At 46.7% G+C, this 14,405-nt stretch overlaps 1 protein-coding gene across 1 annotated transcript in view; it reads left to right on the forward strand.

Moving 5' to 3' along the window:
• Nucleotides 1-14,405, forward strand: part of rpap1 (RNA polymerase II associated protein 1) — a 145,216-nt gene that overhangs the window by 75,123 nt on the left and 55,688 nt on the right. The window contains 3 exon segments of the mRNA XM_038790256.1: nucleotides 7,584-7,699; nucleotides 9,596-9,694; nucleotides 12,184-12,285. Coding sequence (XP_038646184.1) covers nucleotides 7,584-7,699; nucleotides 9,596-9,694; nucleotides 12,184-12,285 — 317 coding nt within the window.

The following is a 14,405-nucleotide window of genomic DNA, read 5'->3' on the forward strand; positions in this document are numbered from 1 at the left end:
GCATGATGTTGAGTTGCAGTGGCACGCAACAGGAAGGTTGAGGTCATGCTTTCGGACTGCACGAAGGAGTTCTGCAAAGCGGTCACCCAGTCTGTGTTTCATCTTCCCAGTGTAGAGGAGATCGCCTTGGCAGCAGCGAATACAATAGATCAAATTGAAGGAAGTGCATCACCTTATTGGGCACCTTGAACAGAGAGGAGGTGAGGTGACGGGTGTGCTACCTTATGAGATTGCAAGGGGAGGTGCCATGGGAAGGGGATGAGGAGTTGGGTGAGAGTGATGGAAGGAATGGGCCATGTGTCACGGAGGGAGCAGTCCCTGCGGAATACTGACAGGAGGGTGAGGGGAAGATGAGTTTTGTGGTGATGTTGTGCTGCAGTTGGCGGAGGATGATCCTTTAAATGTGGGGGCTGGTGGGGTGGAAAATAAGGACAAGGGGGATCCTATCATGGCGCTGTGAAGGAGGGTAAATGGTGAGGGCAGTGGTGTGGGAGATGAGTCGACCTCAGGTATGATAATGTTGATTGGTGGATAAATACTCGCCAGGACACCAGGTGCAAATAATGCCATGGAATAATTTGCTTTCACCTGAGTGGGCAGACAGACTCAGTTTAGCATTTCATCCACCCAGCACACTTTCAGTATTGCATTTTTTTATCAGCCTGGATCTTGTGCTAAAGTCTCTGGTAGGATTTGAGCTTCTGACTAAGAGGGAGGATGACTACCAATTGAGCTACAGCTGACGCTTTGGTATAACATGACATCAAAGATCTTGCAATGGCATAGCCCTTTCCTGAACTGAGACATACACCAGGAAGGATCCCAGTCAATCTTTTTGCTGAACTGTGTGAGTGCACAGCTGTGCCGCAGCCTGGAAGGTACCACACATGTCTTCCAGCTTAAGTATTGCTTGAGGATCGCTGCACAAAAATGTAAAGATACATGAAAAGACTAGTCACCCAAAATAACAACATTTTACAGGAAACGTTGCCCCTGGTCCATCTCCGTGGGACCTCAGTTGCTACACAAGGGTTAAAGTACAATTATTTTACTCCTGCCTTGCTTTCTCAAAATCTTGGCTTCCTCATCTGCATTCTTTGCCGTGCTCTGCAATCTGCTCTTAGATCTGTACAGCTCATTTAAAGCATTAAGCATGATCAATAATTATTCAATAATAAAAGCTTCACCAGAATGAAAAAAAGGTTGGAAAGATTTCAACCTGCATTACGAGGTAATCAAGATCTGCCTATCGACAGCATGAACACACCACTCTAGACTTCAAGAACAAAGCTCTGACCCATTTGTCTAGGGTTTAGAAAAAGAGTCACTACACAGAAACCATAGTAAACAGGAATAAGGGCTTTCCCGGATCTTTTCAAGGGATGAAAACTGAGACAGAGAGCGGATTAACACTGACACTCCATTGCAGAAATACAGTGTGTATCTATGGATTTTAGATTATTCCATCCCAGTTAGCCTGTTCCTCAGAAAGAGTTATTCTGCAGCCCTCTATGTAGGGAAAAAAAATCATGTCCTGATGCAAATGTAATCCACATCCTGATAGTTACCCCTCCCAAGTCCCTCCTGCTCTCTGCTGAAGCTCTCCTCCTGTACCGTGTCCAAGTGACTGTTCATCCTGCGTGAATTTAATCAGTGTAAGCAGCACATTTGACAATGGAGAGCAGCAGAGGAGGCACTTATTACATAACCAGTTAGACTTCCTGAGAATGTTACGTATTCACATCATTCAGTTTTTCTGAATGGTATTCTGCAGCAGTCCTCCAATTTTCAATCTTTTGTAAGTTCTAATTTATATAGTATATTTCTAGACCGTAGAATGTCCCAAAGCACACTACAGCCAATTAAGTGCTTTTGAACCATAGGGCACGATTTAACGGCCAAAATACAGAGTCCCGTTTTCAGCACGTATCGCAGGGTCTTTGGCACCGAGAATGACCCCGCTATCAAACAGGACTCTGTTTTCTTGGCCTCGGTAAGGAATGCCCCGCCGAACTAGTCAATACAGAAAGAAATCGGGGCACCATTTTTAAATGCAGCCCTGATCCCCCCCCCCCCCCCCCCCCCCCCCCCCCCCCCAAATCGGACACCCCACCGTGTCGTACGACCCCCCTCCCCCAGTGTCCCAACCTGCCCTGTAGGGGTTCCCCGAGCCCCCCCCCCCCCCCCCGGAATCTCTTATGCGCAGGGCATCCCCTGGGCCTGGCAGTGCTACTTGGGCGGTGCCCAGGTGTCAGCGGGAGTGACAGGATACCACCCTGCCCAGAGCCCGACCACCCGGACCTCCGATGGCCTGGCATGCCACCCAGATGCTGTTATGACTGATCCATGTTTGTGTGAACCAGTGGTGAACTGCGCAGTGGTGATGTCTCCCAGGAACAGGTGATCGTCTCCGGGCCTCAGGAGAATTACGGGATAACATTTTTAATCAGTCTAATTGCTCACTTAAATATGCGAGATCCAGATCGCGATATCTAGCAAGATCCTGTTAGATCTCACCAGGCATTCCAAGCGCGTAGATTTTATGAGAGGCCTCGATGATGCAGCAGAGCCGTTTGATGATGCAGCAGAGCCGTTTGATTGTGCCCAAAGCTACTGTTTTAAAGTAGATAACATTAGCCGAACTAAGAAAATGACCAATTAACCTGTTTTGATATTTCCGGAAGGGATGAATGTTGGCCAGGACACTGTCGGGGAACTCCCTTGCTTTCTTTTGAATGGTGTTAAACATAGAACATAGAAAATTACAGCGCAGTACAGGCCCTCTGGCATCTTTTGCAAGCGGGCACAGAGGCTCCTTCTGAAAGGTGGAACCTGTGATTATGCAGCATTCTAATACGTTTTTATTTTAAACATTTTATTGAAGCATTTTCAATCTGTACATAACCAAGATTTACAAAAGCGAACCGTGGCAACAGGAAACAAACCCCTCCCTCCCTGCACCCTCCCGCAACAAACACTTACCCAGAGCCCGCCCCAGTTTTCAAGGTTTTCACCCCACCTTTCCCACCCATACAAAAACCAAAATGACCCCCCACCCCCGCCCCGTTGTCCAGGTTCTGCTGTGTACAAGCCAAACTGCTTCAGAACCTGAGGAGCTGCGAATGGTACAGAACACTCAGCAACCGTCAAATGAACATCCTCTGATGGAGGGAACGTCTTTGAAGCAGTTGAAGGTGGTTTGATCCTGGAAACAACCGTGGGAAATTCTGCAGTGATGATGGGGCATGTTGCTATCCTTGAATTTTTCCATTGATGTAAAGTATGGAATTCTTGGCTTAACCTGACTATTTAACAGAGGACAAAGTATGACGAGTCTGGAGCATGTTGCTACCTCTTGTGTTTATACCAACATTGACCAGCAGACCACAGTTTTCATGTTGGAATGTTAATAAGTTCATAAAACATAGGAGCAGACTTGGGCCATTTGGCGGATCGAGTCTGTTCCGCCATTCGATCATGGCTGATCTCACCCTGGCCTTAACTCCGTCGTCCTGCCCGTTCTCCAAAACCCTTCAACCCATTACCAATTAAAAATCTGTCTAACTCCTCAAATTTACTCGCTGTCCCACCATCTAATGAATAGCATTCTAAAGCCAAAGCACATATCTTAAAATTGCAGGGACAAAGACATTGCTCCAATTTGGGAGAAAGGCTGTATGTACCACAAAACCCACTTAATTGGAAAGTGAATTGAGTGTTACAGTGTAATTTGATCACAGTTTCTGGGCTGCCCTTTGCCAGACAGGGATACGCTCTTGAGATAGTAAGCATTGATTCAAGACCATGCAGAGGTGGCACTGTGCCATGAGCTGTTAGGCACTCCCCTGAGGGTTTAGGATATACTGTTGTGCGACAGAGCTGCAACTCTGCCACCTGACTACTTGGTATCACTACTCACCCAATCACAGTAATAACACTTGCATCATAATACTGCTCCTTTAGAAATTACTGTGCTTTTATGTGTACTTTTCTGAAAAGGATGTTCGCAATGAGAAATGGAACACTGTGGGCTGAATTTTCCATCGGTGGGATTATCCCTTTCCCCGGCAGCTCACCCGCACCCGCGGATTTCCCGACAGCGTGGAGGTGCCCACAATGTGAAACCCCATTGGCCGGCTGGTGGGACGGAGGGTCTCGCCCCTTATCTTTCAGTCCCCTCGCGTTGGATCAAGCACTCGCAAGTCAGATATCATCACACAGATTAAATGCACAATGCAGCTCCCTCTATTCGGCTGCAACATCGTGCATGTTTTGCAAGCACAGAGACTCTCATTTAACTCAGCAATGATTTAGTTGGTAGCGCTCTCACCGCTTGAGACTGAAATAAAAGTTTTGGATTCAGTTCCTGCCTCAGAGACTTTAGTACAAAATCTAGGCTGCAACTTCAGTGCCATCCTGAGAACGTGCTGTACTGTCTGAGGTACCGATTTGTGAATGAAGAGTTAAACCAAGATCCTGTGTGCCCCCTCAGAAGAACGTTAAATATCCAATAGCGCTATTCGAGGAAGTGCAGGCAAATTTTGCCTGGTATTCTGACCAATGTTTATCACTCAACCAACAGAACAATGAGAAAATCTGGTTAGATATTAGAGAAATACAGCACAGAACAGGCCCTTTGGCCCATGATGTTGCGCCAAACTTTTGTCCTAGGTTAATCATAGAATTTTGGACAATTTTTCATGGCCAATCCACCCAGCCTACACATCTTTGGACTGTGGGAAGAAACCGGAGCACCCGGAGGAAACCCACGCAGACACGGGGAGACAGTGATCCAAGCCTGGAATGGAACCTGGGACTCTGGAGCTGTGGAGCAACTGTGCTAACCACTGTGATGCCCTGGTACAGCATGGTCCTCGCGTCTGTGCTAACTCTCGCTGGAGCTATCTAATTGGTCTTATTTTTTTCCTTATAGCGCTGCCCTTTTTTTCACTTGAGGAGTTTATCCAGTTCCTGTTTTGAAAGTTATTATTGAATCAGCTTGTCCTCCCCACATTCAGGTAGTATCTTCCAGATGACAATTGCTTTATGAAAAAACTCTTCCTCATGTTTGCCCATCACTTTAAACCTGTATCCTGTGGTTACTGAGACCCTACTGTCACTGGGGAAAGGGGGTAAAGTGTCCCTCCCCTGATTCTCTGCGTGGGTCCCACATCCATCCAAGCCAACCATGTCCAGGCCAATGTGGACCACTCCAGTTGTTGATGAAATGGTGCCTTAAAAAAGATAATGTTAGAATTTATTGCAAGGGGAGTTGAATACAAAAGTAGGAAGGTTATGCTTCAGTTATGCAGACCATGGCAGGGGGATTCTCTGGTGTTGCCAGCAGCACATCCTGACTACGGGTTTCCTGGCAGCATGGGGTGGCTTCAATGGGAATTCCCATTGACAGCTGCGGGAGCAGAGAATCCCCCCGCCAGCGAACAGTGTACCGTGCCACCTCCCACCGCCAAGAAACAAGCAGCTGAGGGGCCAGAGAATCCCCACCCCACATCTGGAGTACTGTGTACAGCATTAGTCACCTTATTTAAGGAAGGATGCATCAGAAGCAGTTCAGGGAAGGGTTACCAGACTATTTGCTGGAAAGGCTGGATTGTTTTTGAGGAGAGGTTGGATAGGCTAGACTTTATCCATCAGAGTTTAAAAGAGTAAGAGGCAACTTGATTGAAACATGCAAGATCCTGAGTGGCCTTGACAGGGTGGATGTGTAAAGGATGTTCCTTCTTGTGGTAGAATTTCGAACTAGTCACCGTTTAAAAATTAGGGTCGCCCAGTTAAGACCGATGAGGAGAATTATTTTCTCTGAGGGGCGTGAGTTTTTGAAAATCTCTTCCTGAAAAGGCACTTGAAGCAGAGTCTTTGAATATTTTAAGGCAGTGGTGGATAGATTATTGGTAAACAAGGGGGTGAAAGCCTTTTAGGGGATGGTGTGATGCAGATTTGACGTTACTATGAGATCAGCCACGATCTTATTAAAAGGGGGAACAGGCTCACGGGGTCAAATGGCTTCCTCCTTGTTTACATGCTCGTATGTAAAATGCTTTAATTACCAATAATTAACCTTTATTGTTGTGTTGTGTGTGTGGATGGTGTTATTTGGGGATTATCAACTGGGGAAACGAGAAGCACACATGTCCTTTGGACAATTATCCTGTGCTGGGAACCACCGGAAAATGTGCTTTCAATCAGGCTGTTCTAACTAGGTCACCCTAATAGATCTAACCTCTTCTAACTTCTGGATAACTATTGTAAAGACCCAGACCACACCTCCAGATAACTATTGTAAAGACCAAGACCCACCCCCTCATCGAGGTTTCCTGCTCCCTCAAACAGACACCCACCGAGGTCCAAACCCCCAACCGAATTCCATCACCCATTGAAAGAAATTCAACGTAAGTAATTGGGAACAGAATGGCACTCCGGGTAGTGCCAACTCAGAAAATTCTAAGTGGCTTTATAGAGTGGATGCTTGGGGGATGTTTCTCTTAATGTTTCTTCTTGTAACCATTTCAGGAATTCCTTCCACTCTTTCCCTTCATGTTGTTTCGATCCCAGTCTATAATTGGATAATTGAAGAGTTCCATTGTTGTTAGTCTAGTTTGTGATCTTTCTACAATTTGCTGCAAAATTGCTCCTCTGTGTTCTTTCCACTATTTGGTGGTCTATTGTACATCCCCAGTAATATAATAGCTCTTCCATTGATCTCTAATTCTGGCAAAATAGTTTGCCGTTGCGTTCTCAACTACACCATTCCTTTCCAGTTCTACAATAGCTTATTTGTTCAGTACTGCCACCATTTATTTCCCTTTATCTTCTCTGAATAGCTTGTCCCCAGGATTAAGTTTCCAATCTTGTCTTGCTTCTGTCATTGCCCCATATCATAATCCCACATGGTGACTTATGCCTGCAGCTCCCTGACCTTATTTACCATGCTCCGTGCATTTACGCCCATGTAATTCAAGCCCATCTTCGAGTGCCTCCGGTCTGATCCCTCCTATTTATGAACTGTTATTTACTCCGGTACTATTTGTCTTTCCCAATCCTGTGTGCATCCTGTCTCTCTTCTCAAGTGTCTACCTCATTAGCTGCAATCCTACCATCCTAAAACCAGGTAGGGCACTCTATGAAATCTCTCTATAATTTTATTGTATCAGAAATTGTGGTGGTCAGTAGCAGCCATTTGGTGATTTGAGTGTTGCGGTTGGGTTCTCGGTCAGGGTTGGATTGCAGCCGCTACTGTGGTTCCATGACCATCAGGATTTGGATTGCCAAAGTGCATTTAACATGAGACGACCCCTTATCCTGTTGGTCTGCGTTGGATTACAACCAGATTTCGACCATAGTATTTGTATTCCACGTATTTGTGAGAGGTTGACGGTTGAGTGTTTATAATGATGAACCCAGGTTTACCTGCAAACCAAAGAAATGACCAATGTAGGGCAGTGTGTCGGAGTGTCACAATTGTGTTGAGGTGAACATGCGCAAGACGAAGTGAAGCGGGTGTGTACTGTGCACTGGGGCTGAAGAGATTGTAGATTTATAACAATATTGCTGAATCTCTACAGAGGCTGATATTCCACTGAAACCTGAGAAAGGGTGGGTCAACATGGATGATCTGGAGTATGAAAAGCTAGAATGGATGAAAGATCTGCCCAAACCCAGGCGACGGAAAACTAACAAGGTGAGCAGTGGTGGTTGCTGTGTAACTGTTCCTCCTGAAGTCACAGACTGCGAGACTGAGTGGCCCTGTCACAGAGCAGAGGGAGGCTGTGAGACTGAGTGGCCCTGTCACAGAGCAGAGGGAGGCTGTGAGACTGAGTGGCCCTGTCACAGAGCAGAGGGAGGCTGTGCGACTGAGTGGCCCTGTCACAGAGCAGAGGGAGGCTGTGCGACTGAGTGGCCCTGTCAGGAGTGGCTGTGATACTGGAGGGGCTCTGTAATGCAAGGCTGTGATGCAGGGTTACCCTATCACAACAGGGAGAGACTGTGGGACTGGGTGGCCTTATCATAGAGCACGAGAGGCTGTGGAACAGGGTTACCCTCTCACAGCAGGGAAAGGCTGTGGGACTGGGTGGTCCTGTCACAGCAGGGAGAGGCTGTGGGACTGGGTGGTCCTGTCACAGCAGGGAGAGGCTGTGGGACTGGGTGGTCCTGTCACAGCAGGGAGAGGCTGTGGGACTGGGTGGCCCTGTCACAGCAGGGAGAGGCTGTGGGACTGGGTGGTCCTGTCACAGCAGGGAGAGGCTGTAGGACTGGGTGGTCCTGTCACAGCAGGGGTAGGCTGTGGAACTGGATGGCCCTGTCACAGCAGGGAGAGATGTGGGACTGGATGGCCCTGTCACAGCAGGGAGAGATGTGGGACTGGATGGCCCTGTCACAGCAGGGAGAGGCTGTGGGACTGGATGGCCCTGTCACAGCAGGGAGAGGCTGTGGGACTGGATGGTCCTGTCACAGCAGGGAGAGGCTGTGGGACCGGATGGCCCTGTCACAGCAGGGAGAGATGTGGGACTGGGTGGTCCTGTCACAGCAGGGAGAGATGTGGGACCGGATGGCCCTGTCACAGCAGGGAGAGATGTGGGACCGGATGGCCCTGTCACAGCAGGGGGAGATGTGGGACTGGATGGCCCTGTCACAGCAGGGAGAGATGTGGGACCGGATGGCCGTCACAGCAGGGGGAGATGTGGGACTGGATGGCCCTGTCACAGCAGGGAGAGATGTGGGACCTGATGGCCCTGTCACAGCAGGGAGAGGCTGTGGGACTGGATGGCCCTGTCACAGCAGGGAGAGATGTGGGACTGGATGGCCCTGTCACAGCAGGGAGAGATGTGGGACTGGATGGCCCTGTCACAGCAGGGAGAGATGTGGGACCGGATGGCCCTGTCACAGCAGGGAGAGGCTGTGGGACTGGGTGGTCCTGTCACAGCAGGGAGAGGCTGTGGGACTGGGTGGTCCTGTCACAGCAGGGGTAGGCTGTGGAACTGGATGGCCCTGTCACAGCAGGGAGAGATGTGGGACTGGATGGCCCTGTCACAGCAGGGAGAGATGTGGGACTGGATGGCCCTGCCACAGCAGAGAGAGATGTGGGACTGGATGGCCCTGTCACAGCAGGGAGAGATGTGGGACTGGATGGCCCTGTCACAGCAGGGACAGGCTGTGGGACTGGATGGCCCTGTCACAGCAGGGAGAGGTTGTGGGACTGGATGGCCCTGTCACAGCAGGGAGAGATGTGGGACTGGATGGCCCTGTCACAGCAGGGAGAGATGTGGGACTGGATGGCCTTGTCACAGCAGGGGGAGATGTGGGACTGGATGGCCCTTTCAGTGATTTATGAGGGCAAGTGGGACTGGTGGCCCTTGTCCCTCAGAGATATTTGAAGCCGAGCGACTGAGTGTGCTTGTTGTGGAATGCTGATTTAGAGAGGTTGAGGGAAACCCGAAATGCTGATGTGACTTGACAAATATTTACATAGCAAATTCTTCCTTTGTCAAACTCAAAGCAGTAAATTCACCAAGTACTGAATATATAGAAAACGGACCTGCACAATGAACTGTAGCATATGCCTTTTTTTCACATTTAGGAGATGCAAGCAAGGTTCAGTTTCCATGGCGACTTGATACCGCCAGATGTTGATCTTCCAACTCACCTGGGACTGCACCATCATGGAGAGCAGCAAGAGGTTTGAATGCTTTGGAGCTGTTGTTCCACATTTGTTAAATTAAAGGCGGGAATATAAATGGATGGAAATTATCTTCCACCTGTGCAGAGTTCCAGAGTACTGTTTACATTCTGGGAATTGCATCTCAGGAAGGATTTTTTAGTCTTGGAGTAGGTGCAGCCTGAATTCATGAGAATGACACCTGGGTTGAAAGGGTTAAATTATGAGTCCAGATTGCACAGAGTGGGCCTTTATTCCCCTGAGTAAAGAAGATTAAGAGGTGATCTAATTGAGGTGGTTAAGATGATTAAAGGATTTATTAGGGTGGATGGAGAGAAGCTATTTCTCTGGATGGGAGGCGCCCAGAACCAGAAGGCTTAACTTTAAAATTAGGCTGTTCAGCCAGATGCGAGGAAGCACTTATGCACACAAACATGAGGGAAATTTGCAAATTCTCCCTCCCCCTCAGAAAGGCTGATGAGGCTAGCAGTGGATTGAAAATTTTAAAGCTGATATCAGTTGATTTTAGATGGTCATTTTAAGGGATTAAGCGGGTAAATGGAGTTAAGATCAACAAAGCAGTAAATTTCAATATTTTCCCCAAATTATCAGAACGGCAAGGGTCACGGGTGTAAAGTTTATCACTGAAATGCAGGGGCTCAGTTCTTATTTGGTAAAATGCTGCAGCAATGCCTCGGAGTGGTGGCATTCTAAAGGCAGCCTCAGACTGATGACTGCACTACCTTGGCTCTTAGAATCTTACTGCACAGAAGGAGGCCATTTGGCCTGCCGTGCCTGTCCTGGCTCTTTGATATAGCTGTACAATCAGCCCCACTATCCGTGTTCTCCATAGCCCTGCAAATTTCTCCTTCAGATCTTATTCATTTTCTTTGGGGTAGTTCTTTCAAGCAGTGCATTCCAAATCATAACATCTCTCCTCACTTTAAATTTTTTTTTTAATCCATTCACAGGATATTGCCCTTAATTGAGTGTCCTGCTTGGTTATTTCAGAGAGTAGTTAAGAGTCAATCACATTTCTGGAGGTCTGGGGTCACACTCAGACTGACTGGGTAATGAACCAGATGGATTTTTACTATAATCTGGTCGTTACTGGACAAAATACTAGCTTTTTATTCCAGGATTATTTAACTGATTTTCTTAATTTAGTTTTTAAATTTAGAGTACCCAATTATTTCTTTCCAATTAAGGGGCAATTTAGCACAGCCAATCCACCTACCTGCATAACTTTGGGTTGTGGGGCATGACCCATGCAGACATGGAGAGAATGTGCAAACTCCACACGGGCAGTGACCCAGAGCCGGGATCGAACCTGGATCCTCAGCGCCATAGGCACAGCGTTAACCACTGTGCCACCATGCCGCCCCAATTGAATTAAAAATTTCCAGATGTCAGTGTGAGATTTGAGCTCATGTCTCTGGAATATTAATCCCTAATTAAATCTGTCTTCCCTGGCCACTGTTGCCGCTGCGCGTTTCTCCTTACGTATTCCACCAAAGCTCTCAATTTTGAACCCTTCTTATTAAGTCTCTGCTTAATGTTCTGTGCTCTAAGGAGAACAGTCTCAACCTTGAGTAGTCTCTCCATACTACCAATTCAAATAATCTTGATTTATGAGAACTAAGCGCATTAAGACTGTATTTTATATTATTAAGTCAGACATCTATAGGAATGATGTAGAGTGTTCAAATTAAATGGAATGGTTCAATTTGTTGGTTTATAACATTTTAACTGGTCAATTAGGCGAGTTCCCATCAAACTTCCACAGCAATTGAACCAGTGATATTAATATCTGAAGTGTACGAACCATATTGTAAATTCCTTGCAGCTTGGAGGAACAGCTTGTAGCAACCAACTATAACCATGTACAGAGAATTTACAATGCAGAAGGAAGCCATTCGGCCCATCGAGTCTGCACTGGCCCTTGGAAAGAGCACCCCACTTAAGCCCACACCCCACCCTATCCCCGTAACCCAGTAACCAACCTAACCTTTTTAGACACTTGAGGGCAATTTATCATGACCAATTCGCCTAACCTACACATTTTTGGACTGTGGGAGGAAACCGGAGCACCCGGAGGAAACCCACGCAGACACAGGGAGAGCGTGCATACTCCATACAAACAGATTGCAGGTCTCTGCAATGGGGTAAAGCCTCTCGACACGGTAGCCTGTGGCTGCCCTCATACCCAGGCAGACAAGGAGGGCCTCTCTGCCTAGAACACTGTTGCCCAGGTTATCTGGTCATTATCACATTGCTGTTTTAGGAACTTGCTGTGTGCACATTGGCTGCCACATTTCCTCCTTTTTCAACCGTGACTATGCTTTGTTAACAATCTTTATGAAAGGCACCATGCAAATGCACGTAGTTACTGTCTTTCTGCAGTATGGTGGTGCAGAGCTGATGCTCAGCAAGAAGTTGGCAAACTGCCCAATGTTTCTTAACTGTTATTTGCTTTAATTATCTCCTAACTATTTGTTTGTTTCTTTCAGCAAGCCGGGTACTCACTGCAAGAGCTCTTTCATTTAGCTCGCAGTCAAATAATTCAGCAGCGAACGCTGGCACTTCAGATGCTGGCACGCATCGTTCAAAAGGTAAGCTTGGCACAATTAAAAATTGTGCACTGTCAGGGGTTTGGCTATCTGAAGTAAACATGCGTAACTATTTGAGATTATGTGCAGTTTCCACAGTGTTAAGAAAATATGGTATGGAGTAAGAATAGACCAATGACTTGTTGAACGTTCTGCCGTTCAGTAAGATTGTGGCTGATCTTTCACCTCAATCCCACTTTCCCAAAAATCTCATCTGTCTTAAACATATTCATTGACTGAACATCTGCAGCTCTCCAGGGTTTTCAAAGGTTCACAGCCACATGGGTGAAGGCATTTTACCTCATCTCAGTCCTAAATGGGCAGCAGGGTAGCACAGCGCTTAACACAGCTCCAGGGTCCCAGGTTCGATTCCCGGCTTGGGTCACTTTCTCCCCGTGTCTGCGTGGGTTTCCTCTGGATGCTCCGGTTTCCTCCCACAGTCCAAAAAAGTTAGGTGGGGTTACTGGGTTACGGGGATAGAGTGGAGATGTGGGCTTAAGTGGGGTGCTCTTTCCAAGGGCCAGTACAGACCCGATGGGCTGAATGGCCTCCTATACTGTAAATTCTAAATGGTTTACTCTTAATCCAGGGAATATGATCCTTAGTTTTAGACTCTCCATCTGGGGAGACATCCCCTCTAGTATCTACCTGTCAAACCGTTTCAGAATCTTAATGATTCAATGAGATTACCTCTCAGTTTTCTAACTTCTCGAGAGTATAGGCCCATTCTACTCCATCTCTTCTCGCAGGACAAACTTCTCACCCATGAATCAGTCTAATGAACCTTTGTGGCATTCATTTGAGGCAAATGTGTCGTTCCTTGGGTACAGAAATGAAAAATGTACAAAGTACTCCAGGTATGAGCTTACCAAAACCCTATTTTTGCAGCAAAGCTTCCCCATGCTCATACTTCAACCCCCTTTACTTTCTGTAATCCATGTACAGGGACTCTCAAATCACAGTCATTTTTAAAAATCCTTCCTAACAAAGTGAATACTTTCACACTTCCTTGCATTATATTCTAACCACCATCTTCTTGCCCAGTAATTTGCCCAGCATCTAACCCGTTGCAGCCTCTGTAATCTTCATATTTTAGTTTTCCCACCTAGTTCAGTGTTGTCAACAAATTTGGATATTTTATATCTTTCCTCTTCTAAGCCATTGACCTAAATTGTAAATCATAGAATCATAGAATTCAAAAGGAGGCCATTCAGCCCATCAGGTCTGCACCAGCCCTTGGAAAGAGCACCCTACTTAAGCCCATGCCTCCACCCTATCCCCGTATCCCAGTAACCCTACCTAACCTTTTTGGACACTAAGGGCAATTTAGCATGGCCAAGCCACCTAACCTGCACATCTTTGGACTGTGGGAGGAAATCGGAGCACCCTTGAGGAAACTCACGCAGATATGGGGAGAACGTGCAGCCTGCACAGTATCCCAAGCCGGGAATCGAACCTGGGTCCCTGGAGCTGTAAAGCAACTGTGCTACCGTGCTGCCCACAGCATTAAATAGCTGAGACCCAACCATTCATCCTTGTGACATTCCACTAGTCACGCCCTGTCATTCCAAAATTGACCTATTTATTCCAATTCAATTTTTTGTCCGTTAACCAATCCTCACTCTATTCTAATTTATTACCCCAATATCATGAGCCCTAATATGTGTAACAGCCTTTTGTGTGACACCTTATTGAAAGCCTTCTGAAAATCCAAATCCACCACATCCACTGGTCACCCCTTGCCTACCTTGCTTGTTACACTCTCAAATTCTCTAATAGAATTGTCAAACACAATTTTACTTTCGTAAAGCAGTGTTGACTCAATCTAATTACATTGCGATTTGCGAGGTGCCCTATTACTACATACTTCCTCAATAATGGATTCTAGCATTTTCTCTACTACTGGCCACAATATCTGATGTCTATTATGAAGAGAGCCACCTTTTAAAAAATATATATTTTTATTCTCCTTTTTCACATTTTCTCCCAAATGTGCACCAACCAACAATAACCAATAAGCAGTAACAAATGTAATGTTAATCCCCATATCAACAACTACAATCCCACCTCCCACCAACCCCTAAACAACTGCCTGCATGTTAACATAAATAAATAACAAAACG

Source organism: Scyliorhinus canicula, chromosome 2, assembly GCF_902713615.1.
Source record: "Scyliorhinus canicula chromosome 2, sScyCan1.1, whole genome shotgun sequence".
NCBI classification, from domain to species: domain Eukaryota; kingdom Metazoa; phylum Chordata; class Chondrichthyes; order Carcharhiniformes; family Scyliorhinidae; genus Scyliorhinus; species Scyliorhinus canicula.